Consider the following 26,601-nt stretch of genomic DNA (forward strand, 5'->3'; position numbering starts at 1 on the left):
CATTTGGTTCCAGATCATGCAAGTTGTGCAGCCCAGAAAAATAAATGTACATGTTTTATTAACAAGCCATCTTTCATAGGAACTATTACCGTAGAAACCCTTTCCCACCCAATCCAAATGCTCTTTATATCAGCAATTACCAGTATTGTAACAGCAGCACTGACCTTCAATGCTCCAACAGAGTTCAGAAAAGGCCATTTCCTCTAAAGGTTTTATTGCTAGAGAAAACCTCCCTGTTTGTTCATGTGCTCCTCAGGTGGATACTAGAATTTATTTGCTTGGGGTTTATGGGCTCCAGGCTTGCAGAGGTATATGGTTCGATTTGAGAGTCCACTTTTACTCTTGCCAAGTAAATAAACTCATCATCAAACAAAAGACAGGCTTGCTTACCCATGCACAGAACACTTCATTTTCTGCAGTGTTGACTACAGAACTCCCAAGAGCTCTGAATGGATAGAGATGAGGTTGAAAGGCCATCTGCAGACGTTTCCAGCTAAGATCATTTGTGTGCTAATTGAATTTGAAACATTCTTTCATAATCTTTTTGAGTGTTCTCCTCTGGCAGCAGCACAAAACCTCCTTTCAGCAAGTCCACCAAGCCAGATACACAGAGCAAGGCACTGACTGCTTCCCCCCAATGAGAATCACACGGCGTATCACTCCACACTCATTCCAATGTAACCATCCACAGCCAACCACTTGTTTTCACTCTCTCTTTTATTTTTCAAGTCATAAAAAAAGGATAACAGTGCAAAAACTGATCCTTGATATGCACAAGGGTTTGCTTTTTAAAGCCTGGTTGTCTCTTCTTCATTGGAGTGATGCAATTGCAATATAATAAATACAGTACAGAACACCCATTTAAAAAATATTACAGTGATTACAGCATACGATATAGTGATTCTTGATTAAATATTGTGTAGTGACACGGTATGAAATGTTCTGTTTTATTCTCTCTACAAAATTGTCTTAAACTACAACATTTTCAGCTACATTTTTTAAACAAAAAATCTTCACGCACGCCTTTCAGTCATAATCTGCTTTTAAAAATATTTTTTTAATTCGCCTCAAACAAGCCAACAAATGCTTAATGCTGCCAGTCAAAAAAAAAAAAAAAAAAAAAAAAATCAAGTAAACAAGGCAGTTTTAAATAGTGATGCTTCCAGAGCTGTCAAATCATTTCAGTTTTATACTATTCACTTTGACATTGTGAGAAAATGAGTGTCAGAGCAGAATTAAGTGCACTTGTTACATGGGTTTGCACTCAGAGGCTATGATGGCCTAGAGCTCAACCATATTTAAAGCATGTGGACGGTGCCTAAAGATACCTTTGTATAATCCATGACCAATGTGACGCTGGCCATGCAGCCAAGCGGATATAGCAAACCTTCGAGACCCATTCCATTTTCAGGTGCTTTCATGGAAATTTAAGGGAAACCCTGAAAACAATCCCATGTGTGCTTTTTTTTATAAACTCCTTGTCGTTACTGTAAGAAGCGCAGCTTGTGTCCTCAGGTGGGAGGGGGTCCTTTGTAATGTAGGGCCAGGTGAAATGAGCGGGTCAGAGTATTGGACCGATGACATGCTGTATCGTGGACTGAGATGAAGGGCCAGATCACCACAGCGAGCAGGAGGGAAAACAGGATCACAAGCAGTGGTGCGGAGGCCTTCCGTATGTCAAAAAACCTCAGAGGCGCCAACAGCCAGGGGCCTATTTGCCATCGGCTGCTAGTAGAATCCTTTGGTCTAACCGGGCCACTGGAAACACTAAAAAAAGCATGGTAAAAAGCAATTACAGACTACCTACTTGTCCCCGCTATGGTGATAGTTGGTATAGATCAGCTGTGTCCAATCCTGCTCATGGAGGACCAATTTCCAAAGAGTTTAGCTCCAACCTGCCCCAACACTTTTGCCTGGAATTTTTTAGCAATTCAAAAGACTTTGATAAGCTGGTTCAGGTGTGTTTAATTAGGACTGGAGCAAGATAATGACCCACCATGAGCATAAATCAAATTTAATTTAAGCTTAATTTAAGGTTGGTATGCATTACTGAGGTAAAATTGCTTTAATAGGTGCAAATACTGCTCACGGTAGGGTTTATCTAAGGACAGCCTTCATTGGACCATTGAAACGTTTCAGAATTGCTACTGTAAAAATGACTTTCACCAAGATTTAACAGTTGAAACTAATATCTGTATCCTTGCTTCATGTTTAAATGCATTTAAATTGATTTCTCTGACAAAATTGGCCTCACTGGTCAGGGAAGCATATGACTTCACTTTGTCAAATGATTCTCATTGCATTTTTGCAGACCGATAGACCTTAAACTCAAGGGTAACTATGAATCTTGGGTAAAACTTGGACATCACTGACTTCTACATTAAGTCAAGGTTTAGAAAGGCACAAGTGAGGGAAATGATGACAGTTTTCATTTGAATAAACTCTCTTTAATTAAATTCACTATCATTCAAAAGTTTACTTCTGTGTTTTAGAAATAAATCTCTTCTGGTCACCAAGGCTGCATTTATTTAATCAAAAATACAGTAAAAAGGTTTTAAAATAATCCTGTAAAATATTACTGTTTTTGAAACACTTCCTACGTTTAAAAAAAAAAAATCCTGTAATGGCAAAGCTTAATTTCATAATTCTAATATGCTGATTTGGTGCTCAAGAAACATTTATTTTTAATATCAATGCTGTAAACCATTTTGCTGACAATATTTTTGTGGAAAACATGACCCATTTTGTTTTCGTGAGTATAAAGTTCAAAGGAACCGTTATTTAATACAGAAATCATATTTCATATATGAAACAACATATAGAAATATTTCATATATGAAACATACATATAGAAATATTTCATATATGAAACATACATATAGAAATCATATATGTATCACCTTTTTGACATTATGAAATGTCTTTACTGTTGCTTTTGATTAATACAATGCATCCTTGTTGAATAAAATGTGAAACTTTCGAATGCCAGTGTATTTCTAGAGCCTATTTAAAAAATAAAAATAAATCAAGGTGCAGTTTATCACAACAAAATACATAATCAATGCCAACCATGACAAATCAAACCTCACCAACTCGACTTTGTACAGGTGTTGTCCTCCAATGAGTCAGGGAAAGAAAGCCTCTCCTGCTGCCTCTAGTGACAGAAAGAGACGAGACGATAATAGCTTGAGATTAACGAAGCCCTGCAGGGACTCTATTGTTTACCAGCTCTTTGGCTCTGCCGCACATTACAAGTGCAATTATGTGTGGGGTGTGTTGAGAGGTGTAAAAATCACATCATAAAAATCATGCAAGGCGCCACATTTGCTACAAATTAACAGGCCTGGCTTTAATTCACAAACCCCAGGTGACCACAAAAGCAGTAACGTGGTCTGCAGCACATTAGAATCTACTGTGTGAGGGTGTTTGGGGCGTACGTGTCAGCACGAGTGAGATATACCTGTGGGTCTTCGTGACGTGGGTAATGGTGATGCTGGAGGTCACATGACGGGGACGGGCGGGGGTTGTAGCGTGTGTGCAGAGTTTGCTGTGGGTGGGGGTGTCTCTGGGGGAGCACGTTCTCCTGATACTCAACTCCCCCCTCCTCCTTTCCGGAAGGCAGAGATGAAAAACTGGAGCGAGGCTATAAAGATTCATAGAAGCAACAAACACTTTTGATTGCCAAAGAGCGGACAGCACAGTTCTCACTACATGTGACAGCTTCGCTATGCTACAAAAAGGCGCTGGGTAAATCGAAAGAGACGGGCTCCATTAACTAATAAGGTTGAAGGCGGCTCTGTCTTTTTGTGCCCTCCTGTTTTTCTCATTTGCTCTCATTCTTTGAGTCCTTTAATAGGACCAACAGATACGCTGCCTCGTCTACCTTTTCCTGTGACGCATTACACGGGCACTCTCGGCCCTTTGGCAGTGCCAGTTCCCCACTATGTTTGTGCCCACAATTACGGCAGCCATTAAAGAGCCAGTTAGAGCGGCGGGTCTTTTTCGCTTCCCTGTAAAGCTGCCAATTAGCCATGAGCGGTGAGAAATTACAAGAGGCTCTTTGAAATGGAAATGGTCTCTCACTTTCGTTGAGGTTTTTCCAAGGCTTCGGCAGGCAAATCGGCCTCTGCATCAGTGCAAAGTATTCTCTTTCCCAGAAACCAACTCCCCTCCCCCCTTCCCTCCTTTATAAAAGTTGAGCTTTTTAAGACAGGATGGTACAGATTCATTTGAGATGGATTAATTAGCAGCACTGCTGAATAATGTGCCTCATATTCCATGTAAACATTTCTTTTTATGACGCCCCTAAAATAAGCTTTTCCCCCCACAGAAACATTGATAAATATTATGGGTTTATGAATAAAGATATAAACAAGGGGCTGCACAATATTGGAAAACTAATATTTTTTCTTTTTTTTCGATATTCTGTTTTTCTGGGATATATATTGCAATATTAAGCAATTCCACTGGTTGACTTAAATAGCTCTATTTGGAAAGAATCATTCCAGAATGATTGGGGTAATTTTTAAGTGGAGTGAATCTGAACAAATTACAAGTATACACAAATACATTAGAACAAAGATAAAAAATAAATAAATAAATAAATCAGGCACAGAAATGGAATAAATCAAATGTATTTTAAAAAACACCATCTTCACTGTATACATTAAATATAAGTAATCTTTGTTTAAGTTACATTCTCTATTTTTAACATTAAAGGTGCACTATGTAGGATTTTTGCAGTAAATTATCCAAAAACCAATAGTAAAGTGCTATATATTTTGTTCAATTGAGTTCTTACAATATCCCAAATGTTTCTAACCATTTGTAAATTATGAGAAAATTGCTATTTTAACCAAGAAACTGGGAAGTCTGAGGGAGTCGTCTCTCAATTGCGTCATATCTGCGCTACCCTCTGTTTTTTTCAGAAACATTTTTTTTTTACTCTTAGCAGTGTGCAACAAGTGTCATAGCAGCCACTGAGCAAACTTGGCATCATCAAGCTATGCCTTTGTTTTGAATAGGCGCCCTCTAGCAGACAGAAAAGTTACACAGGGTGCTTCTCAACATCCCTCCTCGTTTCCTTGCTCCTCCATCCTATGACCCAATGGAGCTCAACCATCTTGTAAGACATCTCAATTTTCTAATTGCACTGCGAGGAGGAGAGGATCGAGGACTGAGGAGGCTTTCTGAGGAGTTGTGAGAGAGGATCCGCAAAGGATACACCAGTGTATCCTTTGCGGAAGCGTTTTATCGACTAAACGTGATGCACGCATTTATTCTCCTCCCCCTTTCACATATTGTCACAGTTTATTCATTAGTATTATTATGTTTAAATGTACAAGAGACATGTTTGTCAAATAACACCTAACAGTTGCAGAATTATATCAAAGCACAAGAAAATTAAAGAAACAAATAGAAACTAATAGGCTACTATACAACGAATAAAAAGCAGTTAATAACTGAAATTTGTTGTTAACAATAACAACTGGTAATAATTTAAATATGGACAAATGTGGTATTTTGTGGAGGTTGAAGCTTACAATATAAATAGTTCTCTCTAATGTTCAAGAATCCCGACTAAATCTAGCGGTGCAGAGTCATCATTAATTGACAACGCTTTGAAGTGACGTTAAAGGGAGCAAGGATATATTTCACTTGATTAAATCCCTTTGTCCTCGCGTCTTTTCCCGGCGTCCTTCCCTCGCATCCTGAAGGGGTGGAGCTAAGGCACGAGGAAAGGAAGCTAGGAAAGGAAACGAGGATGCACAAATAAGAATTAGGAAGCACCCATAGTGTAGCTTTAATGAAATATTAAGCTAGGGTCACTTTAAGAGAAATGCATGGATCCAATATAATGATACACATCTGTTATTGTTCTCAGTTGTTTATGTTCATGTTAACCCTAAGCAAATACGTTTACTATGATGCTAACCGAAAAGGGGCTTTTTACAATTTCTCGTTTGCGTGTCCGTTCAAATACAAATAGATTTGCACAGAAAACAGCGCGCGAATTCCGAATTAAGTTCTCTCATGTCTTCTTGCGCTAGAATGGTTTAAAAATCACTTATAAACCGACAGGACCTTGAGGGTTAGTTCACCTAAAAAGGAAAAAAATCAACCCATGATTTACTCACCATCAAGCCATCCCAGGTGTATATGACTTTGTTTCAGCCAAACACAATACAATTTATAATAAAAAAATGCCCTGGCTTTTCCAAGATTTATTATAAATGGCAGTAACTGGTAAAAAAAAAAAATTGAAGCTCAAAAAAGCACATTCATCAATCATAAAAGTATTCCATATGGCTCCAAAGAGATAATAAAGCCCTTCTGAAGTGAAACGATGTGTATTTGTAAGAAATATATCTTATAATCATAACTTTATAAACTGTACTCGACTCGAGATCAGGCGCAAGAGATAGGACTTAGGCATAGCTTAAGCTTAAGCGAGAGTAAAGCCCTTTTGCGGTTCAAACAAATAGGGCTGCACAACAAATTGAAGCGCCTCTGACATTTCTCTTTAAAAAAAAAATATCTCATTTTAGACTTCTAATACATGACCAACGTTTTGTTTTGCTCCATCTTCTGCGGTTCCGCGTTCATCAATATGTCACGCATCAGGACAGAGGTCACCGGAAGCCAGTGATTATAGTTATAAAAGTTATAATTATGGATATTTTTCTTACAAAACTGATCTCTTCACTTCAGAAGGCCTTTATTAACCCCCTGGAGGTAAAAAAAAAAAAAAAAAATTAGATTAGATGGCTTGAGGGCGAGCAAATGGGTTATAGGATCATTTTAATTTTTGGGTTATCTAACCCTTTAAACGCATGCAAATGATTGAACATTTGATGCATGATAGTTAAAATTAGCAATTAATCAGAGAATCCTGTATCATCATTTTGAAGCGTGGTGTCTGCTCCCTACAGTAAACTACGATCCCTATACTTGACAGCCAGTGATGTGACTAATCACAGATGCACACGTCACAATATTGATGCTAAAATAATATGGTGCAGCCCTAATACGAACACCACATTGAGGCAAGAAACAGGTCTTCAGCAAGTCAATGTGACATCTATTAATGGAGGTAGAAATGCAGCATGATGACCATAACAGAGTCAAGACTGTTATGATGCACACAGCCTGTGACTGCTGTGTCTTGTCTTAATGAGATTTGGCAAAAATTCCTCCATGCACAATTTGCACCAAGCAACCATTCTGCATTTATGACTGCACTATGCCTACTAAATACATGAAATGATGAAGCAGAAATTAAATTCAGAAGAAAATCAGCAAGTTATGAGTACTGAATGCAGTCTAGGATGAACACTAGTGCAATTTTGTGATTTAATATAATTTATTTGATTAGTTTTACTTATTAAAAAATGTATTATCAGTTGTTTATTTCCAGGTTTTCTAAACTGCAGTCTCAGACATTTGGACCTTAGTAGATAATTCATGTAGGATTATTTGCCTACTGAACATCAATAGCTACAACTAAGGTGACGTGTAAAAACACCCATCTTGACATCACTTAGTGAGTCTGTACTACCTACCATTGAAGAAAAGTTGAATGATTTTTTATAATTATTTATAGTTAATGGCTGTATAAATGGCAACTAAATATATTTAAAGGCCAAAGACTGGGTTTATGAGCTGTTATTCATTATAAACATGAGCAGCAGCTGGCCATTTATTGCCTCTAAATAAGTGACACTGATCTACCACTGGTATTAACAACACAGTTTTTTTCACAAAAATTCAATAATATTGACATCAAGCTAATGCCAAAAGCAATCTACGAGAGCTATTAAACCATTTTTGACAACCACTGTAATGAGTAACATTACTCACAGAGAAGCTTAAATGTATAAATACCTCTCAAAAGATATTTTAATGTTTTTGAAAGTCGGCTGCGTTTATTTGATCAAGAATACAGTAAAAACGCAAGATAAAGACGAATTTCAAGTCGAGTAAGTCATTACTCCAGTCTTCAGTGTCACATGATCCTTCAGAAATCATTCTAATATGATGATTTGGTGCTCAAGAAACATTTCTTTTTAATATCAATGTTTTTATGGAAACCGTGATAGTTATTTCAGGATTACTTTAATAGATTCCCAGCCAAGCGTACCTGCAAATCATTCTCCGTCTGGACGGCTTTAGAACAAAGTTGATGCGCCTGGCCCAGCCAAGCACTGATGCGGTCAGGGTCAAAGGTCAAAGGCTCAGGAGACCTAGTTTCAGGTGTAGATGTTTTAAATGGTCTGGCGTACTGAGGCTTGCCAGGTCTGATGACTATCAAAAACAGACACATGCAAAACAGATATTAGTGAAGCAAAAACAAATCAGGACATGGACGTAAAAAAAATTATGGATAAGACAAGACATTTTTATCATAATATTTTTTTTTTGTTTGTTTACAATTCATGGACCTAAACACATTGCATCATATTCAGAGGTTAAAAGGTTTAGATCTTTGCCCATCATGAACCTCATAAATGAGGTTTTAGGTTGCTATTGGCTATTTTTCAAGGATATTAGAAAACAAGCCAAATTGAGAGCAGCTCTTCCATGATTATCAAGTGATTAAGCAGTGAGAGGGACACTGCTTTCAGTGGATGGCACCAGATACACCGACCAATAAGAAGCCACGGATTTACCTGGCACTGGCATCTGGGGTGGGGCCACACACTCTAAGCTCTCCTCAACGCCCTAAAAAAGCACAGCAAACACATTCAGTATTCACCTATATTACAGATATACACACACGCATGCTTATTCACAGTCATTTTTGCCATCAAGGTGGACTTCTATACATTAAGAAGCATTTCTTTTTAAAGTAATGTACTTCAGTGCACTTTAATAATAGGGTGGCTTAATGCATTCTAAAACCAGCTCAATAAGTAAAAAAATACCAACTAAATCAGACCTGTAACCGCCGATTTGCATGTTAAATACACCTGTATTCTACAAAAGCTACATGTGTAGCGTAGCATTTGTGTTTGCTACGTGTGTTTGCATGCACGTGTGCTTACGCCCATGCATGCAAACAAAGACAGATCACTTAGTGATCATTTCAGTTGAAGGCCAAAAAAAAAAAAATCCACTTATTTGAATTTTAATTACATATAGTTGCTAGATGGAAAATGTATGCAAATACTAAATGTATGCAATGGACCACCAGTCCATGTTTAAATGTATAGTATAATGTAAATAAGTATAGAATGAAGTTGGAGCTGTCAGATGGACTTACTAACTGCTTGACGCTGACAGATGCACTGTCTGGATGCGAGTCCACAGGACTCATGTAGACTCTCCTCCTCAGAGGATACTTGGTTAGCTCATGTGTGAAAGACACACCTGAGAGGATGGAAGAAAAGGTTGATGCTCAAAGTTAAAGTCTGTTTTAAAGTAAAGCAACTTGAAATGTGTAGCATTTAGAATAATAAAGGGCTATGGCAAGCATTAAACCCTCCATTCCTCATTTGGGGTCAAAATATTACATAACTGCCTGATTGTAATTCACATGTGAAGCGTAAATGTCCCTGGAGCACCTGCGGTGGTTTACGCCACATGCACGCCAAGCTATAAACAAGGTGTTAATGTGCATTGTAAATGCAAAGTGCTCCAGTTTCACTTTATTTTAACATGCACTTAGAAATGTTGTGTGGATTGTGATGAATTTAGGACAGAAATATATTACTATTGCATAATATTCTAATATTTATAACATCAGCAGCAGCAGCAGACATCTATAATACATACAAAACAGAAAGCAACAAAATATTTAGGTTGGCTGAGATTTAAAACAACAACATTCATGGACCAAAATGCATATCTTAAATGTAATTTATATATTTATCAATTACTGCCCTGTGCAATATTTTACAGAGCTTTAGAGAAAACAGAGTACATCAGTTGGTTGTATTGACAAGTTCATAATTCTTCCACAGTGCAGCTTTCACCGCATCATTTGCCACCATAAGTTCTCCCTCATTGTGCATCAAGTGGTCAAAAGAGCACACGACCGTAGAAACCCCGTGAGCTTTTCTGGACATGTCAGGCTCGAGTCAGGTAGCAGACCTCTAGATCGCCATGGCCTTATTTGCAGGTAATGGATATGAAGATTGGATTGTATTACAGGGGCAATCCCTACCTGCAGCAGCACTGAAGGAGGACGAGTCGGTGTCATCACGGGAGATTGAACCACCAATGTCCACTGAAGGGTCCCACTCCAGAACCTGGTGATCTTGACTGGACTGTGGAAGGCAGGCCTGAGACTGAGGCGCCATGGTGCGCTCTACAAAACACTCATCCTCCAGCATACTCTCAGAGGGACAGCCAGAGTCAGGGGCACACAGAGACCAGTCCTCTTCAAAAACCTAGGATAGGATCATTTTCAGAATTAGATTCCAGTTTAAAAGGTATAGACAGAAGATTATTTTTATTTTTTAAATGTCCTTAAAGCCTCGGCCCACCAGGGCTGCATTTAATAGATCTAAAGAACGCCATTTTGTCTTTTAATAATTAAATTAAAGGTGCACAATGCAACTTCTCCATCCGCTAGAGGACACCTATTCAAAACAAAGGGGTAGTTTGATGACGTGAAGTTTGAGCGCAGCATCTTGGGACATGTGGTTTTCATCTCACAGCCGGTGGAAAAGAAGCAGGATAAAACTCAGGTAGAAATCATGTTCATGGATGCGGTTATTAATGCTACTGTAGTATGAAACATAGCAGGACCGAGTGTTGTGGAGCTGAGCAAGGCTGCTGGAGTGATTGTTACACAAACGTGCCTAACGGGCAGAGGGACTTTTAGGTTGATGGCACACAGTTGCCGGGAGCCGGCACTATTTCCGCTTTTCCGGTCATGAGTATGAGGAAATGCAGCTATGTTCATAATATTAGATACATTTAAGTGTGCTTAAAATTATGTTTTGACGTTACTCTGTGCGTTCGCTCAGCGGCTGCTGTGACACTTGTTGCACACTGCTAAGAGTAAAGTGTATCTGCCAAATAAAACCAAGGGGAATGCAAATAACACTGGTCTAGTGGTTTTTGGATATTTTACTGCAAAAATACTACATAATGCACCTTTAAGTGAAATATCATTATAAATAAAAATAAAAAATTTATTAACAGAATGTCTTCAGTTACAATGTGCTGTTCAAGTAACAATGCCAATAACTGTTGTGCTGCTTAATATTTTTGTGGAAACAACTTTTTCAGGATTCTTTGATTAACAGAAAATTTTAAAGAACAGCATTTGTTTAAAATATTTTTTGTGTCAAGGTAAAAGTGTGTACTTGTATATCAAATATGTTTTGCATTTAATTATACTACATCGATCACATATTTTTTAATGCAATGCAATTCATTCAAGTGCGACAACAACATTCTGAAAGTTCTGAACATACTGAACCAGGGCTACACATTATAGACATTGTGTTTTTTTTCTGAGCTATGTAAAATATGCTGTGGCAATTCATTACGAGATGTCTGGTGTGGGATTCTAGAAACATCCTATATCTGACAACAGCATAAAGAACATAAGAACGCTACATTTTTAGCATGGCTTTACGTGATCCACTTGGACCTAAAAAGACAAAGGCTCACACAAGGAACTTGTTCAAATGGACAGTACATGTATTGTACAGTGGCTGCTTGGCTACAAGACAACAATTCAGGCTATTCAGGGGGTGTATTCATGACTCTTCTGCCAGAACGTATGAAGTTGGATGCGTGAGTAGCTTTCCCTTGGGATAATTTTCTGAAATATGCAACAGCCTTGCTCTGAGCAATAGTGAACTTGAGATGCCACAAATTAAATTATCAAATAAAAAAAGCTATATGGGGAATATTAGGAGAGAGAAGGGACACTAAGGTTTTATAGTCAATTGTGCATATGGCGTGTGATAATACTGATCTATGGAGGAGTGACCAAGAACATTTGTTAAAAGCAATCATGCTACTGTAGATATATAACCAGTCAGCTGCTTGGTTGGCCAATATTCTGGGTGGCAAATGAGTTATACGCACCTTGATTTCATTCCAATATAAATGGAGCAATTGAATTAGATACAAGTTCAGAAGAGACTGAGTAATCTTTCAGGCTTTAAATTTTCTTCAAACCTGGAATGAACTAAGAAGATGCACTGATATATACCAGTCTCATGCTGAGCAGTCGTGTGTGCAGGCTGCCTAGGCCCTGAAAGACGCGAGTACAGTGCAGCAGGAGTTCCTGCAGCTGGCTCTCGATGGCCTGGGCGTCTGCCGGCTCGCTTCTTTGGATCAGCTCTTCTCCATGCTGGAGCAAATCGTTCAGTCTACCTGCACTCTCACTAACAGCCTCTTGAAACCCCTGAGAGATAATGTACACAAACACATTTAACAATCATACACATACTGTGACATTGACACTATTTTTTTAATTCATTCATTTACTATATTTTTTTTAATTCAACTTTGTTATGTCATACTACTGTCATTCTTTTATGAATGTATTTTATGTGGCTGATGCCTTTTTAGCAATCTGAACATTGCTAAAAAGGCATCAGCAAATTAGGTGTTAAAGATCTGCACTTGTAACACATAAACCACACTACCAAGATGGCAGAAAATTAACATTCAGAGTTCTCTCTGCATGGACCTGAAGCTTCCTGAGAGTACCTGAAGCTGGTGCATCTTCGAGCAGGTGTTTTTGCCTGAGAAGTGCTCCACTTCAGTCAGCCTGAGGTCCATATCAGCCAGCCACACTGCCATCTCTTCCCTCTGCCTCTCAAAATCCTCCCGCTGGCAGACGAAATGCTGTCGTACACACACACACACACACAAACACACACACACACACACGATTCTGTCTGACCGTCCACACCCTGATGCTGTTTTTAGCAGAGACGAAGACTGACAGGGAGACGCATCAAAATTACAACAAGGACATCAAAGCAGCAGACAGGGAGCGGAAATGGCATAAACAAAACACAGACCCACAGTAAGGGGGGCATATGCAGTGCAGCCAAGCATAGACCTACAGTCCCTACAGTTGTAAGAGTCACTGCGGCTGGAAGGACAGAACTGAACACAGGCAGAGCAGAGGGCTGTATGGATAAAGAGTTAATGGGAATAAAAAAGGGGCAAGAGAGACTTTACAAAAGTAGAGAGTAGCAACACTGCACACCTTACAGTATATATTAATATTTACATCAGCTTGTAGAAAAGCACCATTTGATGAGCTTTCATTCTTCATGTAGCTTTTTCATTAATCACCCGTGTTTTTGATGGTTGTCAGTGTATTATAAAGCCTGAGACACACCAAGGGTAACGTCGGGTCATTCTGAGCATCGGCCGACACACACGGGGAAAGTATTCAGACCCCCTTACATTTTTCACCGTTATATTGCAGCCATTTGCTAAAATCATTTCAATCAATCAAGTTCATTTTTTTCTCATTAATGTACAAACAGCACCCCATATTGACAGAAAAACAAAAGTGTTGACATTTTAGCAGATTTATTACAAAAGAAAAACTGAAATATCACATGGTCCCAAGTATTCAGACCCTTTGCTCAGTATTTAGCAGAAGCACCATTTTGATCGAAAACAGCCATGAATCTTTTTGGGAAAGATACAACAACTGGTTCACACCTGGATTCTGGATCCCTTTGCCATTCCTCCTTGCAGATCATCTCCAGTTCTGTCAGGTTGGATGGTAAAGGTTGATGGACTGCCATTTTCAGGTCTCTCCAGAGATGCTCAATTGGCTTTAAGTCAGGGCTCTGGCTGAGCCATTCAAGAACAGTCACGGAGTTGTTGTGAAGCCACTTTGTTATTTTAGCTGTGTGCTGAGGGTCATAGTCTTGTTGGAAGGTGAACCCGCTTCGGCCCAGTCTGAGGTTGTCACTCTGGAGACTGTTATCGTCCAAGATATCTCTGTACTTGGCCGCATTCATCTCTCCATCGATTGCAACCAGTCATCCGGTCCCTGCAGCTGAAAAACACCTCCACAGCATGATGCTCCCACCACCATGCTTCACTGTATTGGACAGGTGATGAGCCGTGCCTGGTTCTCCACACATACCACTTAGAATTAAGGCCAAAAAGTTCTATCTCATTTCTCATCATCATGGAGTCATTCAGTGTTTTTTTTAGCAAACTCCAAGCGGGCTTTCGATTGTCTAGCACTGAGGAGAGGCTTCCGTCGGGCCACTCTGCCATAAAGCCCCGACTGGTGGAGAGCTGTAGTGATGGTTGACTTTCTACAACTTTCTCCCATCTCCTGACTGCATTTCTGGAGCTCAACCACACTGATCTTTGGGTTCTTCTTTACCCCTCTCACCAAGGCTCTTCTCCTCCGATAGCTCAGTTTGGCCGGACGGCCAGCTCTAGAAAGGGTTCTGGTCGTCCCAAACGTCTTCCACTTAAGGATAATGGAGGCCACTGTGCTCTTAGGAACCTTATTTTTGTCATTTCTTTGTAACCTTGGCCAGATCTGTGCCTTGCCACAATTCTGTCTCTGAGCTCTTCAGGCAGTTCCTTTGACCTCATGATTCTCATTTGCTCTGACATGCACTGTGAGCTGTAAGGTCTTATATAGACAGGTGTTTGGCTTTCCTAATCAAGTCCAATCAGTATAATTAAACACAGCTAGACTCGAATGAAGATGTAAAACCATCTCAAGAATGATCAGAAGAAATGGACAGCACTTGAGATAAATATATGAGTGTCACATAAGTGAAAAATGTAAGGGGGTCTGAATACTTTCTGTACTGTATGTATGCATGCATGCATGAGTTAATGAATAAAGATAATGAAATATAGAGGCTGGTATCTAAATTTAAGTTCAATTAGTAACACCCCAAATGTTGCTAACTTTTTTGCTGTAAAGTTCTGGCAATTGTAAAGAGTTGCTATTTTATTTACCGTAAATTTCACCAATTATATTTACATTGTGCTTGCTTTAAAAGACGTCAGTGAGTAGTTTTGTGGGTATATACCTTTAACCTGCGGCACACTGTCTCCACTGTGTTACTGAGCTGATCCCAGCGCTGACCACAGTTCTTCGTCAATTCTACGAGTCTTGTGCCCATAGCACCTCTAAACAGGCCAACCAGAGTTTGACTCTTCTGGGTCAGGCCGTCCAGCTGGGTTAAACGTATCCTGGCTTCAGCACGCAGGTTCTGGAACGAGATACAAAAACAGCCAGTCAAATGATGACATCATGCGGTTAACTAGGAGGTAACCCCCTCTGAACTCTAAAATTAACCACCGGAAGATAAAAAATAAATCCCACCGGTTCTCTGATTAACTAAAGCAGGTTATTTTAAGAAATTTGCGCGAGGGTTTAAGACGGAGGGAGGCGTATTGGTGCTTAGGAGGAGAGCCAAGGAGTTTGATGACCATTTGGTGTCATTTATCTTCACTGGCACAAGTCCCGGGCTTCTAGACAGTCTGAGTAAATGTGCTGTCTGCGCGCTTGTAAGCGTGTCTGTGCCGTTGATTACACTTTCATTGTAGAAAGCATCAAAATGCTGGCCAGTACCCACTCAGCAACAGACACCTGTAATGACTAATTGGAGATTAGACCAGCACTCATCATATACAAGATCACAGCAGCTAGAGTTTAGGGGTAATTTTATTTGTCTTTTGGCGACTCTATTTAAGAGTATTCATCCTCAGATTTAAACTAGCAAATTAATAAATTGCAGATTTTTTTCTACTTTCAAAATAAACCACAAATGACTTGGGTTTGCTTCATAAAAGTAAAAATAAATAAATAGAAATAATAATAAAATTACACATACATACTCCCTCTTATTTGTTTCATAATATATATATATATATATATATATATATATATATATATATATATATATATATATATATAATTTTTTTTATTATACACAAATTACTTTAATAAAAATGGTTTATGAGGAGCATATTATTCATTTCTTTATTAAAATTGTATTAGATATTTTCTCTCTCAAACCTATGTCCTGACGGCATAATACCGTCTTTGGCTTCTTTAAAAGTGTATGGGATTTCTTGGGGGAGAATAATAGTCTCCCACCCACTCCATAACATTTTCATTTGAGGTAAAAAAGGCTTTTTCTTCTTTTCTAAAATATATGAAAAGATATTGTAATATTGTAAGCACACTTTTTGAGTATCTGTACTTTACTCGAGTATTATTTTTCTGGAAACTTCACTACATTTGTAAGACAAACATTGTACCTTTTACTCCACTACATTTCTATCAAGGTCCTCAACAGTTGGGAGAATATCAGATGTGTATCAGTGTATATGTTCTGTGCATTCAGCCTTAAAGTGACAGCAGCTTTGTAACTTTTATACAAGCATTTAAATTAGTTAAAGGTAATCATATGCTAGTATGGCGGATGGAGCATCGCTGACTGGCTTAATCCATGATGGCATAGTGTGTATTTATACAACAATAATAAAATAATGCGTTGACAAAAAAGTAAATTCACTTTTGATACTTAAGTACTAAAACAAATACTTCTGTACTTTTACTTAAGTAAAAATCAGTTTTTCGAAACTTTCACTTGTAACAGAGTAATATTTGACCAGTAGTACTTTTACTTAAGTAATGAAGCTGTGTTCTTTGTCCACCTCTGTTTTATGGAGTAAAGATCTTAAGATCCTACAGTCTGATATCGACTGAAGTAAATTAATGTCAACTAAAGGTTAATGTTGTTCTCACCAGTCAAGTGGCTTTTTTTAAAAACATGATTTAGTCTTGTGAAGGGGTGTATTCCTGTTGGGAATCTATTTCAAAGGCTGTGTCTGAGTTATTACATTTATATTTCCGGTGAAACCTGAAGTTGTATTATTGAATGACAGCTCAACCTTGAATTTTAAAGTTGGGAGCAATGGAAGAATGCACATGATTTATCTTTAAAACATTGGATTTTGGAAATTGCATATGTGGAATTATCAGTGGATCGATGTCATGGTGCAAAAGAAGAAAATGTCATGTGATTGACCTTAATCGATGGAATTAAGTTTTTTCTTTGAATGGTTTTAATATTTTCCTGCACTTTACTGTCTTCTTTACTCACTCTTACCCATCATTGACCCTAAAATAGCATTAAAATTAGACCCAACATCTCATTACCTCATACTTTTGCAACTCCTCTTTTGCTGTAACATACAGCACATGGCTGGAGTTTGGGGAAGCTGCTATTTTCTCAGCTGATCGAAGCCAGTCGTCTAAGCAGGATAGTTCTTTCTTGAATTCATACCACAGCATCCACCTCCTTTCCAGCCTAATAGACCAATAAGAAACAATTAGGTAGGAGAGCAGATTAGTTATACAGACAGGTTGCCAATACACATGGATGCCTACTCACTTGACGCAGCCCTCAAGAGAGAATGAAACATCTGGGCTCAAGTCTCCAATGGACGACCACTCATTAGAGAGCTCATTCAAATCATCATGTAGTTGAAAGCTTCTCATGGGAAAGCAGGTCTCAGAGGAATGAAGGTAGAGACCACTTTGGTGGTTCATATCAACACATGTTTGCATCTCTCCTCGGTTTTCATCACTTCCTCTGGGGTCCACTCTGGCGTTTCCATGGTGACTGGCTTTGAGTGACATCTCCTCTAACATCCTGGCATCACCAAGTGCCACCTGTTTACAAGAACACAAAGGGAGGCTAGTTCATTAGGATCAAACAGCGTGATGCACAGACATATTGTGACCCTGTTGTCAAAACTAAGCTCTTTCAGTTACAGTATGTAGTCTTCCTTATGAGGATTTAAATGCATTTATGCATTACATATGCCTTAAAACAGTGGAGTGGAAATTTCATGTATGGGTAGTTGACATCAAATCATTTTTTGGAAATATTTAAGCAAGCATTTAAACCATTTTAAACAGAAATGTTCTATTGTAATGACTATGCACAGCTTTTATAAGCAGAAATTAATTGAGAGATTAAAAAAAGTAAAACAGCAACAACAACAACAACAACAACAACATTTGTCAGTTAAAAATAAACTAGTAATGCCAAAAGAGGATTTGAAAAGGGTGCAAAAATCTGGGTCACCACTGATGTAAGTTAAGATATTTTTTAACTCAATAGAATACTGAATGAAGAAATTGTGTGAAGAAAATGAAAATAAAACAAAACCAAATAAAATATCAAATTAATAAACCAAATCATATGAAGTTTTCAACAAACAAATGCATTAAAAAAAATCTAATCAAAACACATAACAAGAAACAATAAAATCATTAAAATACATTTAAAACACATTTTTATATGATAAAAAAAAAAATCAGAAATACGTTTGCTTAAGCCTATACAAATCATAGCTCAAATGTAAAGACCTATGCTAAGTGTCAACCATTGCACCGTTTTCTCCTTAAAATTGGTTCTAAAAAAAATTTACGTTCACTGATCACAGTGCATAGAAACTTTTTAAGCATCTGGTTAGAAAAGTGGTGGTTCCTTCCTCTGCATGACAAACGAATTCAAACTTTCAGACACGGAGAAAAGGCTCCTATGCTCTGGGGTATAACTTCAGCCATCAAAAACCATAAATCAGTTTTATGCCCATTACCCAAAGGAGTTACGGCGCTGCCGCCGCAGCCCTGGCAGAAAAGAAGCCAAATAGATTTTCCTCACTCTAATACCTGCATAATGTGGCTGGCAGAGCAAGGTCAGCTATGCCAAGCCATGGCTGCTGTCAATCAAGAGTGATGGTCCCAAAATGTGCCTTAGGCTGACCTCATGAAAAACATTAAATGTTCAAGAGTAGCTTAGGAGCCTACGTCAGTCTAAAAAGTGGCCTGCATCCGTATTTATGAAGGACTTGCCTTGCGAAATCACTTGGGGAGAACAGTTCTTTCAAAACTTCAAGCTCAACAAGCTAATAACTCAAAGTTAGATGGGCATAATTTACCTGCAACCTTGCCATCCACCTCGGCCGCCTCCACTGTAGGTATACTTCAGGCTCAGCTGAAATAACGGTCCTTTCTCAGGGTCTGCTGTGAGTTTGCCCCAGTGGAGGGCATTAAGGCACTGGACTGAGTCACAAGGCAGTCAGGTTGAAAATCGAAGTCCCCGTTATTGCTTTTCTCAACCTGCACAGAATGTTGCTCTCGCCTGAAGAGTAATGGCGTGCAAACAAGACTGCAATCCATACTATGCTCCTAATCTTTTCAGAAGGGAACAAACTTATAGCAGGCCGCAGGCCATATCCCATCTCATTGGTGAGTTTGCGTCTTGAGGAACAGGTGTGTTCGTGCGACACCCAACCGGCATGTACTGGCACAATGATTGTAAACGGGACGTTTAGAATCTGATTTCATGCTGCTTTTCACCCTGTAGGCCTACAGTACACTCCAGCCCTGCTTAAGTTACATATAATGTTCCAACACAAAAACCAAACCATGGAGATGGTCATACAAGCCTAACACATGGTACAGAGGTACAGCAAGTTCTCACAGGTGTAAATGTAAAATAAACGTGATCGTTTTTGATATCCAATCCATTCACGGACAGCTTGACCAGCAATCATATACATGGAATCCCGCAAGAAGGATCATGGTAAATTAATATAGACATTAGGATCAGAAAGCAGCTTGAGACACTCTAAGATGTAAATGACAGTCCGGATTACAGATGCTTAGTCATCCCATTCAGCTAGTGTCGGTGGTTTGGCTAGAAACAGATGAGGCAGGTGCATCTGGGGACCTTTCCAAAACACAGAGCGCATTTGAATGAGCTGGGGTTGAATAAACATGCAAAATGCTCTCAGCGAGTGTGACAGAAGGACAAAAAGCTCTTACATTTAGGTGAAAGGTGATGCAGGTTGAGTCTGCATGAGGAAGCAAATGAAAAGTAATGATGCATTCAATACATCAAGGACGTTCAAAATCACTCTCTAGCTTCTTATTGAGGTTTTATAGTCAATTTTTCCAGATCACATGACACCGCAGTACAGGCACAAAACACCCTCACAGAAAATGAATGTCGCTCTAGGGAAAACATCATTTTTCTTCCTTAATGGCGGATAAAGCGGAGCTTGTCTCCTTGCTGCTGAATAAACCTCACGGCAAACGGAGGTAATGTTACCCTTTCGGAGGCCTATGACAATTACTTCGCTCGGTTTATTATAAGCCTGGGAAAGGTCATAACTCTAAAAGCTCAGACTGTTGCTGTTTTCATCCGAAGCTGTAAACACCCAATATCTTGCCAAGCTCAGGGCTCGGACTGAATCTCATCCCACATGCTGCCAAGCAAAAAGTATAACCAACAATTTCTGCCCACATTCTATTGATTAATTTGAGGTGGAGGACAAAAATGGTTTTAACAGCATGTCTAATGACTCTAATCAATTGCGTCACAGAAAAGCTCTACAGCAAATGCTAATTAGACTCATGGACCAACAATTTAGACGTAAACCAGCCATCCAACAACAATAAACTATGAAAGATTACAACATACAGTAAGGATATCAGCTGTTCAGCCTCAGAATCAGCTGTTCAGCCTCATTCATATCAGTAGTTCTAAACCCTTTTGCTTGACCCAAAAAAGCAAAAAGCTAATAAATAAATGCAACAAACAAATCACTAAATGTGCATTTAAATAAATTGATTATTTACTCGTGAACATCTATAAAACTAAACTAAAAAAAATGAAAAATACTTAAGTGAAAATCATTTTCTAAAATGTTTGTCTTTGAAAAATTTGTCTGTTAAGAAAAACCATGTGCAAATTCATCAGTCAAAACCATTGCCGAGTATTTTAACTAGTGTACCAAAAAAACAAACAAACATGAAGATGGAAACCACTCCGTTCAAGGTTTCCTACCTTCAAAAACATAACCAATGCAGTCAATGTATGGGGGCAGGCCTTTTCCAATCATTCCCATCATACTCAACACTTTAACACAGAGAGCACTAAAACACCTTTAAAAAAATGAACAGTATAAATGGGTACATTACGATGATGTGATGAACTATATGCCTTTCTCCACAGATGGTCTAAGTTTCTAAGGATGCAGATTTTTTGATGGCAGACTGAAGTGGCCAATGGGAACATGGTTTGTGTAACATTAGAAACACATTATTAGCTGTTTGATAACGTAGTCAAGCCAAGGGCTAATCATATCAATTACCATTATTATGTGCCCAGTGTTGTAGAGAGTGATACATAAAATGCATTACCGTTCTGATACAATGACTTGTAGACGACCCTATAATTTGCTATTCTTCTTCTGAAACAGTTTCTGGTTCAAACTTGTATGTATTGAGGACTTAAAAAAGTATTTCCAGTCACAGTTGCGTCACGTTTACTTCAGTTGATGAAGTGGATTAGGTACTCCAAACTGGGTATTGGAGTGGAGGTGCGGACTAATTTACATATTCATGGCTCCACATATAGTAAAAGCAGCAGGGCTGTAGTTACATTCAAGCCACTTTAAACCATGAAAAAAATCTAAACTTTTTTCCTGTTTAAAATATGTCGTTTTGATTATCAAAGGTGACTTTTAGGGATACAATTATTGGATGCAGGGAGATTTTGCATATTGAGCCTATAAAGTGCATGTTAAATTGTGTTTTTTTGTTGTTGTTTTTTTTAGGTTTTAAAGACATCTAGAAACATTTTGGGCCACCACTTGATGTCCCATGTAAAATCTTCAAGCAAAACCAGTGGTTTACATGAACACCACAACCCTGCACAATATTAACACCATTTGCTCAGTGGGAGTCACAAAATTACAACAATCTAAAATAGTTCTGCTCGATTGAGCCAACCTGTTCAGAAAATTTATTTTTAATCGAAAATGTGTGCACACACTTCCAGTGAGGTGACAGCGTTCCTCCCACTCCCGTCTGTGCCGTCCCATGGAGGCGGTCCGAAGGACATCTGTGTTCCCGGTAATGGGTGCTCATGAAGATGGAGGAGATAAGGACCCTGGTGCTCTGCACCCCGAGCTCGAACCCTCTGTTCTCCCTCCCCGTCCTCACAGAGACTGCAGAGACTACACTCATTGTCTCTTTGGTGCCACAGGCCCAAATCGCAAACAAACAGGCCTTTCTCAGCACCCGGATAGGGAGAAGAGGCCAGTGCCAAGACACCTGATCTGATCCACTACACACACACAAAGCAAGAGATGAACCAGCCCCCTCCCCCATCTCTTCTGGCCCCTCAGAGACCAAACTGTGCAGAGGGCAAAAGAATGTCGGTCCAACAAAATCGCCCAGAGTCCTGTGAATTACACTTCATTACATCTAATTTGCCATTTAACAGAAATGACTCAATTCAAGTCTGACCGTGCCCTTAATTCTCTTAATAAGAGCTAAATGCGCCAAGAAATTGTTAGTATGTGATTCAAGTAGCTAGATCAGCCTTCAAATCCAATCCAGGCTTCTTCTAATCCCATTTAGAGCACTTGCAATCTGGTGAGAGTTCTCAAACCACATCCTCTTGGAATTGCCTCCATTTTCCATGCTTAAGACAACACGTTTCCAAAAACAACAGATGACATAGAAGACAATATCCCTTTGTGACAATATCAAAAGGTATAACGAGGACCTCATCCATTAATTGCAGCATGTAGCCAAAGGCAAACTTCCAAAAAGTACTCTTGTTAAGAAGATAAATATTGCTGTTCCACATGAATGCATCATTGCTAGATGGAAATGATTGTTCTTTTAGCTGTGATTCCCCAGCTAGCAGACGTCTGACAGGTGTTGTGTTCAGGGAGAATAACACAGACTCGTTTACCTGACGACTGAGGATTCAATCAAGGACAGACAGTGAGTTTTACACAGCAGAATGTCTGTTTGCCACATCACTGTTGTAGCCTGAAGCAAGGTCATTCTCTCAGAAGAAAGATGAAGAAATAAATGCACCTTTAATAAAGAGAAGGGAGAAAAAAAAGGTGTGTGTACAATGAACATAATTTTAAACGTAACACTTTTGTTTTTGTGCATTTGGGCCGTTTGGATGTACTGCCAAATTCGCTGAAACGCTTTTGGAGACGGCTTATGGTAGAGAAATGAACATTCAATTCATGGGCAAGAGCTCTGGTGGACATTCCTGTAGTCAGCATGTCAATTGCATGCTCCCTCAAAATTTGCAACATCTGTGGCATTGTGCTGTGTGATAAAACTGCACATTTTAGACTAGCCTTTTATTGTGGCCAGCCTAAGGCATACCTGTGCAATAATGATACTGTCTAATCAGCATCTTGACCTGTGAGGTGGCAGGATTATCTCGGCAAAGGAGAAGTGGTCACTGACAAAGACAAAGACCTAAGACTTTTTCTATGTATATAAAAAGTTTGTTGGAGAGGGATTGGGGTGTGGGGTTGTTTTTGAGGAGTTGGGCTTGAGATCCAGTAAAAGCAACTATTAATGCTTCAGCATACCAATACATTTTCATGCTCCAACTTTGTGGGAACAGTTTGTGGGTGGCCCGTTCCTGTTCCCCATGACTGCGCACCAGTGTACAAAGCAAGGTCCATAAAGACATGATAAGTGAGTTTGGAGTGGAGAAACTTGACTGGCCTGCACAGAGGCCTGACCTCCACCAATAGAACACCTTTGGGATGAATTAGAGCAGAGACTGCGAGCCAGGCCTTCTTGTCCAACATCAGTGCCTGACCTCACAAATACACTTCTAGAAAATGCATGGTGTTCCCCCTCCCCCCAAACTCCTAAACCTTGTGGAAAGCCTTCCCAGAAGAGTTGAAGCCATTATAACAGCAACTTCATATTAAACCTTGCGGATTAAGGGATGTCATTAAAATTGGGATGTCATTCAAATTCATGTGCATGTAAAGGTAGACATACCAAATATATTATATATAACACTGAAAATATTTATGCATATAAAACCAAAGCTATAAAAGTACGTATAAAGTCAAAACTGGACTAAATCCCATTCGTCCCTCTCGGTGCATGCCTCAATACAAAACTGTCATTCATCCCTTACAAGTGTTGGTGAAATCTGATTCCTGGTTTTCAAACAAAGCTCTGCACAGGGGGCATCTGCAGTTTCAGCAACGAAACTGGCCAGTAGCAACAGTGAGGAGAAAGCTCTTTAAAAAAAACAAAGTCTAACAATGAAAGCCAGAAGCGGCATTAGACTGAATGGCCAATTACTACCGATGCATGACGCCATTCATCATTAAACTCAGCATGGTGTCATTCTTGCAAGAAAGTGTGTTTTGTTGAATGCATCTATACCCTGGATTGAAACATAATGGGTCTAGGAGGGAATATTTAGAAAGAAAAGACAAAGCAGGAAGCTGTTTTTTTGCCCTTTTAAACCAACATACATTTCTTTTAACCAACCCTCTTCAAATAAAACCACTTCTGGGGTCTAGAGCAGGAAGCCAGAACAGTAACCAAAGAACAAGACATGTACAAGCAGGATAACTTTATTCTCTGTGCTCACAGCACTTTTTTCTGACACTTAAGGTTTGTTGGGCCTCATAATCAAATCATTGGGTTTAGGATGTCTACATTTGAAAAATGAACTACAGTAGTCGCAAACATCAAATTAGAGGGTATATTGACTGCAAATCAGATAATTGTTTGTAAAGGGCTCATTGGAAGGCCCCTGGAAGATTGAGATAAGAGTAAGATGTCTAGAAGAATAAAACACTAATTCAAGTTCTTCCAGTCATGCAGTCTTGAAACCCACTCAGACAGATGAAAAAGTAGAAAAAAAGGCTATTATGCAATTGTTAGTTTTACAATCAGCTGTCTGAACATGAATTATTCAACTTCTTTTTCATGTCAATCGCATCATTATGTCATGAGTAACCAGTGTAAAGTTTTTCCAACTACAGAGGACACTACATTCTTATGCTAATGATGGCGACTACAACTGATGGATTCATGATGTTAATGATGAAAAAACAAGGTAAAGCGAAATGACATCTGAAGGTTAAAAATTACAATACAATCTACACCTAATTTGATTTAATTGGCTTTTAATTAAAACGAAATGTTATTACATTACATTTATTCTATTCTGAATAATAAAAATAAATTATAATATGATCTACTGGTAAAAAGGTAACTAGTCTCAAGTTTGAACATTTGACAATTTATTCTCATGTTAAAAACCTTTTGATCTAAAGGTTTATGCTATTGCTATGCTTATGCTATTAACTAAATTGCAGACAAATATAAATGACCTGCATATGCATTTTGTTTTTTACAAAACATATTGTCCAGATAGGAACAACAGCCAAAAATAGCCCTGCATGCATGGAAGCTCCTTATTCAATAGTGAATAAAATTCATCCCAAAAGTGCCATAAGCCTAAATTGCTTGAAGAACAATTGCTACCAATGGTCTATCAACTTAGGCTCATGATAGTTTTTGGGAAACGTAGCCCAGGGGGATAAGTAAATGCACAGAACTGTAATGTAGACACTGCAGCTACTAAAAAAAGGTATTCCTGTAAAATTCCCATACTTCCATTTGAGATATTATACAGTTTTAATGTCTTGCTAATCACTATTATTCTAAAAATCAGAAATACAAAATGAGTAGATGTGTAAAATCTTTTGACTTATAGTAGGCCTATATGTCTCAAAGCAGGCTCTATGACTGATTATGGTTGTAAAATGTTATTGAACCAAAACTAATTAATTAGATAAACAACAAAAGATCTCTGACCCAGAATACAGGCTCAGTTTAAACTACAAGAGGCATTGGATGTCAATTTGGGGAATAATCAATGGGCACTGAGTATCACATTCAGCAGTAGTCTTGTAACCTGATGGCCTGGTGTTGTCACCCAAATGGTGAGTCATGCATACCATTCCACGACAACAGAAACACATTTAAATACTTTGAAAACAATGGCTTGCATAGAGGCAAAACACTTAAGCACACCCCAAGCCAACTGTCACGTGCGTATTTACCATCTGGTACAGCTCCCAAAAAGTTTGTCACCATGTTTACGTCCTAGTAGAAGTAATATTAAAGAAACTTATTTTTAATAAGTGATGAATAGCATATGATTTTTTTTTTCGAAAAAAGTACCATACATGTATAATTATACACTACGCCGATTAAATTCACGTGCTAAACACACAAACGCGCTGAAAACACGTGAACAATGTTTGTAAGCGATTAAAAAAACAGGCTTAAAATGCAGTACAAATGGGTGGAAATTTGTATATAATTCCTCTTAACACTTACGTGCAAACCTGTTCTAACTCCAGCTTCCAGCTTTTTCCTTCAGGGAATTCCTCAGGGTTTCAGGAATCACACATGAGCAAAAGTTTTTATCCTCAGGGAGAAAATAGTTCTGATCAGCTTTGAAATGCCAGGTATGCTTTAGCCTACTAACACACATCAAACAAGGAACAACGCTAAGTTATGTCGTGCGATAAAGAAAAACTCTGTTGCAGGTCACTTAACCCAGTCACTAGTCTTTTGAGTTGTAAGCAAATTGAACTGTCACCTGACACAGGTGAGCGAAGCCACGCCCCCAAACAGTTCACCCGATCCTCCTCCTCCGTCCTCACCTTTACAACTCCTCTGCGTGACTTCAAGCTCGATTTTTAACGGAAGTAAAATATGATATATTG

At 38.8% G+C, this 26,601-nt stretch overlaps 1 protein-coding gene across 2 annotated transcripts; it reads right to left on the bottom strand.

Annotated features, from left to right (window-relative positions):
• Positions 1–716: 716 nt before the first annotated feature.
• si:ch211-137a8.2 (uncharacterized protein LOC777613 homolog) lies at positions 717–26,450 on the bottom strand. Of its 2 annotated transcripts, none has more exons than XM_067451719.1 (13): positions 26,210–26,450; positions 17,379–17,659; positions 17,144–17,294; positions 15,003–15,185; positions 12,679–12,816; positions 12,176–12,370; positions 10,166–10,391; positions 9,263–9,369; positions 8,670–8,721; positions 8,141–8,304; positions 3,461–3,643; positions 3,090–3,154; positions 717–1,767 (listed from the first exon to the last, which is right to left on the bottom strand). In XM_067451719.1, exons 2-13 carry the CDS (start codon positions 17,636–17,638, stop codon positions 1,512–1,514), a joined length of 1,980 nt encoding a protein of 659 aa, XP_067307820.1. In that variant the 5' UTR covers positions 17,639–17,659; positions 26,210–26,450; the 3' UTR covers positions 717–1,511. The 2 variants fall into 2 exon arrangements, with proteins under 2 accessions (XP_067307820.1, XP_067307821.1); XM_067451720.1 differs by having other exon boundaries at positions 717–1,758; positions 26,210–26,449.
• Between the last annotated feature and the right edge of the window lie 151 nt (positions 26,451–26,601).

The sequence above is a fragment of the Pseudorasbora parva genome, chromosome 8, assembly GCF_024679245.1.
Source record: "Pseudorasbora parva isolate DD20220531a chromosome 8, ASM2467924v1, whole genome shotgun sequence".
NCBI lineage: Eukaryota > Metazoa > Chordata > Actinopteri > Cypriniformes > Gobionidae > Pseudorasbora > Pseudorasbora parva.